The 10,395-nt window shown below is 40.2% G+C and overlaps 1 protein-coding gene across 1 annotated transcript; it reads right to left on the reverse strand.

Annotated features, from left to right (window-relative positions):
• Nucleotides 1-204: 204 nt before the first annotated feature.
• Nucleotides 205-10,191, reverse strand: LOC138871178 (uncharacterized). Its single transcript, XM_070149045.1, has 2 exons — nt 9,892-10,191; nt 205-813 (listed from the first exon to the last, which is right to left on the reverse strand). The coding sequence occupies exons 1-2, from the start codon at nt 10,189-10,191 to the stop codon at nt 205-207; spliced, it is 909 nt and encodes a 302-aa protein (XP_070005146.1).
• Nucleotides 10,192-10,395: the final 204 nt, after the last annotated feature.

Consider the following 10,395-nt stretch of genomic DNA (forward strand, 5'->3'; position numbering starts at 1 on the left):
GAACTGATTCCTGTTATCATATGTTATCTCAGAGGGAATCCCGAATCGACACATGATATGGTCCCAGATGAAGTTAATGACTTCTTTATCCCGTATCTTCTTGAAGGCCTGCGCTTCCACCCATTTTGAGAAGTAGTCAGTCATAAATAAGATAAATCTAGCTTTACCTGGTGTCGTTGGCAGGGGTCCAACAATGTCCATCCCTCACTTCACGAATGACCATGGTGACAAGACTGAGTGCAGCTGTTCACCGGGTTGGTGAATCATTGGTGCGAATCTCTGGCATTTGTCACATTTTCGGATGAATTCTTTGGTTTCCTTCTCCATGTTGTCCCAATAATAGCATGCTGTAATCATCTTTTGGACTAAGGAATCGACACCAGAATGATTTCTGCAGGTGCCTTCATGGATTTCTCGGAGCACGTAATCTGTGTCCCCTGGTCCCAGGCATACTGCTAGGGGCCCATCAAAAGTTCTTCTATATAGAGTTCTATTTTCGTCAAGCGAGAACCGGGCTGCTTTGATTCGTAGGGCCCCCGACTCTTTTAGGTCCGCGGGTAGCTTTCCACTTTCCAGCATGGAGTTGATCTCAGCATGGCCTTCTTCTATCACTGATTTGGATAGTTGAACAACAGCCTCGAGGAGTATGTCATCTTCCTCGACTGATGATCCCAGGTTTGCGAGGGCATCGGCCTCACTATTCTGCTCCCGAGGTATGTGGACCACAGTCCATTCATTGAAGCAGTGCAATGTCACTTTTTTGTCTAAGTATCTTTGCATCCTGTCTTCCTGAACATCGAAGCTCTCATTTACCTAATTTACCACCAAAAGGAAATCACATTTTGCTTTGATTACTTCCGCTCCTAGGACTTTGGCCAATTCTAGACCTACAATCATAGCCTCACACTCGACTTCATTGTTAGTCAACCTTGTTATTTTTATAGATTGCCTAATCATGCCGCCTGTAGGCGACTTCAGAACTATGACGAGCCCCGACCCTTTCACGTTCAAGGTGCCAACGGTGAATAAGATCCATACCCCTGAAAGTTTGCCCGTTTTCAGTAGAAGGTTTTTCTCTACCTCGTACAAGAGGGCGGGCATAAAGTCGGCCATAAAATCCACCAAAATTTGCGACTTGATAGCCGTTCTGGGTTGATACTCGATATCATACCCCCCGAGCTCGATGGCCCATTTGTCCAGTCAGCTCGATAATTCGGGCTTATGCAATATGCTTCGAAGAGTATATGAAAAATAAGGTTTTAATTTTTGAGATGCGCTTATCAATGCAAGAACTAATTTTTCCAGGTGCAGATACCTGATTTCGGCATCTCCTAGGGTCTGACTTACATAATAAATAGGGGATTGCGTATGTTGCGCCCCCTTTTTCTTGCGAAATCGGGTTTATGACATTTGGGAGGACAACTCGTTCCCTTTTGGGAATTGAGTTTGCATAGAAGAGTCGCCACCTAATGATTAAAGTGCATTAAGACACTAAATGGGTTTGTTTTGAGTAACCAGAGATTGGGTAAGGGCTTAAAATTATCCTAAGGGGAAGGTGCTAGGCACCCCTCAGGATCCACTAGTATGGTTCCCGGCCAGACCATTGTTATGAATTTAGGTGCAAATAACATGTAGGCAAATAAAAGTTCAAATAAGAGGGTATTTTCACGTAATGGTTACAAATAAACAAAAGTAACAAAAAGGAACTAAAAGAGTTGATTTTCTTAAAAGAAATGGTTTAAAAAAGATTTAAAAGAAACAAAGAAAACAAAGGGAAGGGGAGTCCTAGGTTTATTAATAATATGGATCACCCCACACAACATCCGGTAATCACTCCTCAGTGAGGGGCTACACGTGATGTTATCGCGTGGTCATCATATCCATATCTACCCTTTCCCACCCTGTTAATGTATTAAAATGCGGAATGGTCTCGTTTACTTATTGCATGCTATTACCCGCCCCAATCCTATTAGCCCCGGAGGCACTTGGGATTACTAATCTTAGAGGGAGGAGGTATTGGGATTATTTGTGGTTTCAAAAGGTAAAATACTATGGCGACAAACAAAATACATATAGCAAGTTTGGGGAAGTATATAAACAAATAAAAGGGCTCAAACAGACCTCCTTTAAACCAAATAAAGCACATAATGTAGCATGAATTGCATGTATTGTTTAAGGTCTGATTAAAACTTAAAGGGTCGAGGCAAACTGATTTATTAGATAGTTCAGATAAGAAGCCTGAATCAGGCCTACCTGCTGGTTGTAGCATATAAAATCTGATTCAGTTTATAAACTTTAACCCTATGGCTTGCCTAAGTGCTGGAAGAAGACCTATATGTATGATATCTACTGATTCCAGAAACAATGAAGTGAATTGATTACATACTGAAGAAAGAAAGGCGAGTTTTTAGCAAAAGATTGCCAGTTCTGCGACTGGTAATGCATTATTACTGTTGATTTTAGGCTTATAAACGAGTGAGCAATTCAGATTCGATTAAAGCTCCTATAGGCATGCTTTCTATGTGTTTGTCGATTTTAGAACACCTTCATAGACATAGTGAAATACAGAAATCCTACAAACATGATATCTAGGTACTGTACTATATGAACATCATATCTAATTGCGGTTAGTTATTAAGACCTATAAACATGTTTGCCTAATGAGATATGGATATGCAAGATTCAGAAAATCCTATAGGCATATTTTCTACATGCATATGCAGAATTCAGATTTCGAGTAATTATAGACATGGTGTCTACCTAAGAGTGTAGAAATTCCTATAGGCAGGTTATCTAATATGAGAATGCAGAAATCCTATAGACATGGTATCTATATGAAAGTGTAGAAATCAGAGATTTCTATAGACATGGTATCTACATGAGAGTACAGAAATTCAGAAATAACCTATAGGCATGGTATCTATATGGGAATGCAAGATTCCTATAGACATGGTGTTTATATGAGAGTGCAGAAATTCAGAAATAACCTATAGACATGGTATCTATATGTGAATGCAAGATTCTTATAGACATGGTGTTTATATGAGAATGTAGGAATTCATAAACTCCTATAGGTAGGTTATCTACCCCTTTTTGCATACATATTTACCCCTCCCTTTTCACTAGCCATCCCCGAGAGTTTACTACAAAGTTATTACAGCCCAGAAAAGTAAAGTAAAAAAATACATCAGAAATTAAAAAGTACAACCATGGAGAGCCTGATTCAGACTTTATGTCTGAAGTATGAAGTAAACCAACTCCAAGAGGTCTTATTTCAAAGCCTTTCTCCCATTTGAGGTGTGTCAAATTTCCCTAAGAGTCTCATATGAACTCCGGGCAGTACTTACACCTAAATGTATCACCAGATTAGGACATAGTGCAGTGCGTAAGGGCCATCCCTCAGGTGTCCAAGTTTAAAGGGAACTCGAGGTCCCAAGGCAAGTCTCACAAGAAGGGGGCAGAACTTAGGGACTTAAGAGAGAGTGCAAGTGCAGAAGTAGGATTCTGAAAGGGGAAAGGGAAAAGATAAGCAGCTTAAATCAGTACACATAAGGGTAAATGGGGATGAGGAAGTTGAAAGAGGCAAAAGAAAAGCAGGCTGAAGGCCATCCCCAGCAATGGAAGATGCTGGCACATCCTCCAGTCTGTTTACTTAGAGGTCAAGACCCTAGTGGTTCAAACTTAATTCATGGGCAACAACTTACATTGCCATGCCTTAAGTCACAACTCAAAACACATAAGTGTGATAGGGGAATGGGGGTTCATAACAAAAGACACATAAGGAAATTAGCATTCCAATTTAAGCGCTGAGATATACAGAAATAGCAGGTGAACATGGATACAAAAGCAGTAAATACACATTGTTGTGGTGCTAAAGATTAAATCCGGACATACCAGTTTCAAAGAGACAAATTGAGAAAAGCAGTAGGTCTTGCAAACAGTCCACAATACAGATAGGAAGAGAATACTATTGTGTTTAAATATGAGTTCAGAAAGACTGTGAATGAGTCCTAGTTGTGTGTAAAAGAGTCATGCATTTATAGTCTGAAAATCAAGCAGAAATAAGGTAAGAAAGCAGTTAAGGAACTGATCATCAATTAGGAATCAATCACACAAGACTTCCTTTAATTAAGAAAAAACGGGAAAACTATTTAAGGGAAGAACTCAAATAAATATCTTGTGCAAAGCATGCAATTAGGGGCAAATACATAAAAAGTTATTTAAGGAAAGAACTTTGAAATACAAGGTTGTATAAATAAGGTAAGAAAATCAATTAGTAGGCAGTAACTCAAGAGTCAGAGATTTTGTAATTATTGGTCCATGAATGAACCAAGTAAGAAAAGCTGAGAAAGGTTTTAACTTAAGTCGAATCACAGGGAAATCAGCAAACAATGGAAAGAAATCAATCAAACCTATTCAGAAGGAAGTCTGAACTAATCACAAATTTGAAAACTATTTTAGAAGGAAGTTCATCAAATATAAAGAGCATACGAACATGTTTAGTTGAAAGAGGATTTCGTGTCATTGCAAAATCAGTAGATAATAGACTACAGGAGCATGGTTGTCGCATAGGTTAGCAATGTAGAAGAGAAGTAGCATCTAGTAGCATACAAAAGATCCAATGTAAAGGACCTTAGAAGAGTTTAGAAAAAGTCAGAATCATATGAAAAACAAGGATGTCAAAACTTAGTTCAGAGACTCGAAATAGGTACGAAAGAGTTAGGGTTTTTGAAATAAAACCAGTTCAGGCAAATCACATAGCCAATGGCTTCCCAACTTGGAAGAAACCCCCAAATTCTAGGGTTTCTAACATCAGAAAGCAACACAAACTCATGACAAACATGATAGAAGAGTAACATGTGAAACAAAACAGAAGAGCTCAAAGAAAACATGGTAGAAGAAACTAATACGAAACATACTAGAGATATTGATAAAAACAACAGGAGAAACATATCAAGAAGTATTAGAAGAAACTTAACTAGAACGTAGTATAAGGAACTTAGTAAGAAACACTCAAAAACACATTAGGGGAAAATACAGTAGAAGAACCACACAAGAACACAGTAGAGGAAAATATAGTAGAAGAAACACGCAAAAGAAAGAGAAAATTCGAGAAAACATCTAAATATTTCTGAAAACCCCTAAATCGGAAAAAGAGATGGTTTCGAAAGTATAATTTTTGGAAGAAAATCCAGAAAATCATTTAAAAACTTAGGAAAAGAATAAATCTTTAACAGATCTAAAGAGATCGAAAAAACCTCAAAACTAGGGTTTTCAGAGGAACCCAAACGATGAGAAAGGCTTGGATCTAAGTAAGAGGAGTCGAGACCAGGCTTCGAAATAGACATAGCTTGCCGGAACAGGGCCGGAGATGGTCGTAAACTTGAGTCGACAAAGGTCTGAACCCAACTCTTCGTGGTCGAGTCACGCATCTTCAGTAACCCAACGCGAGGAGCCATAGGTGGCTTTGTGTTAGTGAAACCACAATGGATTCATGTTAGAAAATGGTCGGAGAAGGTGAACAGAACTCATCGAATAGGAGGGGAGGGGGAAGGTTCTAGAGGTAACCAGAGGTAGAGAGATAGAGACGAATGAGGAATGAGAGGGGTATTGGGGGGTCGTTAGGTTAAAAAAGGTAAGGACGGATGAGGGCCGTTGATCTTTTTGATCAACGGCCAGGATTTAACAAGGTCCTGGGTCGAATAGGGGTAATTGGGGCCTGGGTCGGGTAATGAAATTGGGCGGAAATTGAGGTCCAATTTGGGATTCAAATTTTAGGCTAAAATTGAAACCAATTGGGCTATTATTCAAATAGCCAATTTTCCCCTTTAAGATTATGAAAAATAGTAAATTAATTTTTGGAAATAAATTGAAAATATAAAAATGATTTATAATACATAATTATCAACTAAAAAATATAAAATCTCATTTTATGCATATGAAACGAATTTAAACCTAAAAAAGGCTAATATTGCAATTATGCAATTCTATCCTTAAAAAATACCAAATAATTTTGTAAAAATGTGTAAAATATACCTTAGCTATATTTTAAAATAAACATGAGACTCCAATAAATGAATCCCCAAAATGATAATTCTGGAGATAATTATTGGGTTTTCTTGATAAAATAGGGCAGTAAATTGATTTAAAAATCTTTGAAAAATTAAAATAAAAATAGTGTAGCCTTGGAAAATACTCATATATGCTTATAAATGCTATTTTGAAAGGTATTTCACATAAAAAATATAGGAAAAAAATTGGTCATCAACAGCTACCCCTCTTTACCCGGGAAGGATGAAAGAGTTGTCGGGTAAAGATATGATAGCCAATTTTGACCGAACGAAGTGATTTGAAGAGGTTGTCTGTACCCTGGCTTCTGAGCTGCCTACATATCCATGGTATTATAGGAATCAGGCCATTTGTAGTTCAGGATCCGTCGGCGAAGTATGCTGATGGAGACTTTCAAGAACGGACGCAATGAGATGAACGGTTAAGGTCTAATAGGGGTGCGGGAACTGGAGCGAGATTGCTCTTGCTGAGACAGCTGTTGATCGCCGGTTTACCTACAAATAAGAAATACAAGCATATATTGTGCGTAAATTTAAACATGATGCAAGTTCATGTCGGACCGTGAATGTTGTCTTTGGACGGTTAGGATGACGTCCTCAGACCATGATGTCCTGGGACATGAAGTGTATGATAATGGATTCGCAGACCATGAAATGATGATCTTGGGCTATGAGAATGATGCCGCCAAACTATGACGCCTTTGAATAATGCTATGCAAAAGATAAAAGGGGTCCTCAGGCCATGGCATGGCGTTCTTGGGCTATGAAAATGGTGCATCTAAACAATGACACCTTTGGATAGATTGGTGATCTTTCAGCCCATGACATGTAGAAGGTGGCGATCTTTCAGCCGATGCAATATGTAAATGAAGTGGCGATCATATAGCCGATGCAAGACATAAATAAAGTGGCGATATTTTAGCCATGCAAGATGTAAAGGTGGCGATCTTTCAGCCATGCAAATGTAAATAAGGTGGCGATCTTTCTGCCAATGCAAATGTAAAGGTGGCGATCTTTCAGCCATGCAAATGTAAATAAGGTGGCGATCCTTTAGCCAATGCAAATGTAAAGGTGGCAATCTTTCAGCCATGCAAATGGAGGTAGAGCTTAACCTCGGAAGGCAGAATGGTAGTCTTATGCAATGCAAGAAAATGCAGATGGAGGTAGAGCTTAACCTCGGAAGGCAGAATGGTAGCCTTATGCAATGCAAGAATGCAGATGGAGGTAAATCTTAACCTTGGAAGGCAGAATGGTAGCCTTATGCAATGCAGAGAATGCAGATGGAGACAGAGCTTAGTCTTGGAAGGCAGAATGGTAGCCTTATACAATGCAGGGAATGCATATGGAGGTAGAGCTTAACCTCGAAAGGTAGAATGGTAGCCCTATGCAATGCAGAGAATGCAGATGGATGTATAGCATAACCTCGGAAGGCAGAATGGTAGCCTTATGCAATGAAAGAATGCAGATGGTGGTAGAGCTTAACCTCGGAAGGCAGAATGGTAGCCTTATGCAATGCAGAGAATGCAGATGGAGACATAGCTTAGTTTCGGAAGGCAGAATGGTAGCCTTATGCAATGCAAGAATGAAGATGGAGGTATAACTTAACCTCAGAAGGCAGAATAGTAGCCTTATGCAATGTAAGAATGCGGATGGAGACAGAGCTTAGTCTCGGAAGGCATAATGGTAGCCTTATGCAATGCAAGAATGTAGATGGAGGTAGAGCTTAACCTCGGAAGGCAGAATGGTATCCTTATGCAATGCGAGAATGCAGATGGAGGTAGAGCTTAACCTCGGAAGGCAGAATAGTAGCCTTATGCAAGAAATAAATGACATAGAGTTTTCTTAGCTGATAGCTAATTGCGATATTGTGGCTGCTGGGGGCATTGTTATGTGCGGATAACACATGTGAGTGAGTGCCACGGTTCTGAGAGTTGTATTCCTGACCAATGTTTGTCTCATGAGCGTATGGTATATTTGATGATTTTGCAACTCAAGTTCCTGCATCCAAATAAAAATCGTGAGTTTTTAAAGGGGAAAGGTTAGTTTGTGTCCTCTGCTGGATTTGCTTGACCTGCTCGATTTTGATCTGGTGATACTGCCCGTATCATTGGGGTAGCATTGCTAAACAGAGCGATTTCAGAAATAAACATGCATGATTTTAGTAAAGAAAATGTAACATAAATACATAATTAGGAATAATTTTTTTTAGATGAACTGACGACTGCGACGTGGTTCAAGACATTGCAACTTCTCTTGCTCTGGAATTTTGAGGGTCCACCTCAAAATTCTGCCCCAGTTTACTGGGCTACTGCTTCTGACGGCTGCTTGCGGCGAATGGCTGAAGTCACTTCGGAATTTTGAGGGTCCTCCTCAAAATTCTGCCCCAGTTTCCCATTGCGGGGGAAAATGAAAATTTTATTGACTTGTGACCGAACCCATAGGGCTGCCTACATATCCCCTCTTAAATGGGAATCAGGTCAGGCGTAGTTCAAATTACATCATGAAGGAAAGCATAAAGATTACACATAGTATCGCTTGACTGCATCTGAATTGATCGGCTTTGGCCAACTTTCTCCGTCCATTTCTACAAGTATGAGGGCTCCTCCTGTTAGAACCTGGTGAACCATGTACGGACCCTGCCAGTTGGGAGAGAATTTCCCTTTGGCTTCATCTTGATGCGGGAAAATCGTCTTTAATACCAGGTGCCCTGGTGTGAATTGTCGTGGCTTGACTCTTTTGTTGAAGGCTCTGGACATTCTGTTCTGATAAAGCTGACTATGGCAAACTGCATTCATTCTCTTTCCGTTTATAAGAGCTAGCTTTTCACAACGACTCCTCACCCATTCTGCATCGTCGAGCTCAGCTTCATGTATGATCCTTAGGGAGGGAATTTCTACTTTGGCGGGAATGACTGCTTCCGTACCATAAACCAACATGTAGGGGTTTGCCCCAGTTGATGTGCGGACTGTGGTGCGGTACCCCAATAAATAAAATGATAACTTCTCGTGCCACTATTTATGCTTCTCTATAATTTTCCTCAATATCTACTTGATATTCTTATTGGCGGCTTCTACGGCTCCGTTCATCTGAGGTCTGTAGGCTATAGAATTATTCTGTTTGATCTTGATGGTTTCACACATGGCTTTCATCAAATCATTGTTGAGATTGGAACCATTATCAGTGATGATTGATTCTGGGATCCCGAATCGACAAACGATACGGTCGCGGATGAAGTCTGCCACGACTTTCTTAGTCACTGCTCTGTAAGATGCTACTTCAACCCATTTGGTGAAATAATCAATTGCTACTAGGATAAACCTGTGTCCGTTTGATTCGGCAAGTTCAATTGGTCCGACGACATCCATTCCCCAGGCGGCAAACGGCCATGGCGAGCTTGTTGCATTAAGCATATTTGATGGCACTTTTATCATGTCTGCATGTATCTGACAGCGGTGGCACTTTCAGACATACTGGATGCAGTCCATTTCTATAGTCATCCAAAAATAGCTAGCCCAAAGTATCTTCTTGGCTAAGACAAAACCGTTCTTATGAGGACCGCAGGTCCCAGCATGGATTTCTTCTAGTAGTTTAGATACTTCCTTTGCGTCGACACACCTCAGTAATCCCAAATTCGGAGTCCTCATATACAGGATTCCTCCGCTGTGAAAGAAATTGTTGGACAACCTCCGAAGTGTGCATTTCTGAGTAGGATTTGCGACTCTGGGTATTCTCCTTTTGCCATTTATTCCTTGATATCATGAAACCAAGGCTTTCCGTCTGCTTCTTCTTCGACATGAGCATAGTAGGCTGGCTGATCATGGACCTCTACTGGAATGGGATCAATGAAGTTCTTGTCTGGATGTTGTATCATGGATGATAGGGTAGCTAGTGCATCGACGAATTCATTCTGGACCTTGGGAACATGCTGGAATTCTGTCTTTGTGAACCTTTTTCTCAATTCCTGTACATGATGTAGATAAGGGAGTATCTTGGAATTCTTAGTTGCCCATTCTTCTCGGACCTGATGTATAAGCAAGTCCGAATCTCCAATTACTAGTAACTCTTGAATGTTTATGTCAAAGGCCATCTTGAGCCCTAAGATGCAGGCTTCATATTCGGCCATATTGTTGGTGCAGGGGAACCTGAGTTTGGTAGACACTGGATAATGCTGACCGGTTTCTGATACTAGGACCGCTCCTATGACAACTCCTTTGAAATTTGCTGCTCCATCGATAAACATTATCTAACCGTCATAGGATTCTGCAATATCTTCTCCTATGAATGATACCTCTTCATCAGGAAAATATGTTTTCAGGGGTTTGTATTC

This window comes from Nicotiana sylvestris, chromosome 6 (genome assembly GCF_000393655.2).
Source record: "Nicotiana sylvestris chromosome 6, ASM39365v2, whole genome shotgun sequence".
NCBI classification, from domain to species: Eukaryota; Viridiplantae; Streptophyta; class Magnoliopsida; order Solanales; family Solanaceae; genus Nicotiana; species Nicotiana sylvestris.

Excerpts from the sequence above, each read along its gene's own strand:
- LOC138871178 (XM_070149045.1), bottom strand. The coding sequence starts at position 10,191 with ATGGCCGAATATGAAGCCTGCATCTTAGGGCTCAAGATGGCCTTTGAC. Across the intron at positions 814-9,891 it reads TTGATCCCATTCCAGTAGAG|GTAAATGAGAGCTTCGATGT; the intron begins GTCCATGATCAG and ends GTGGTAAATTAG.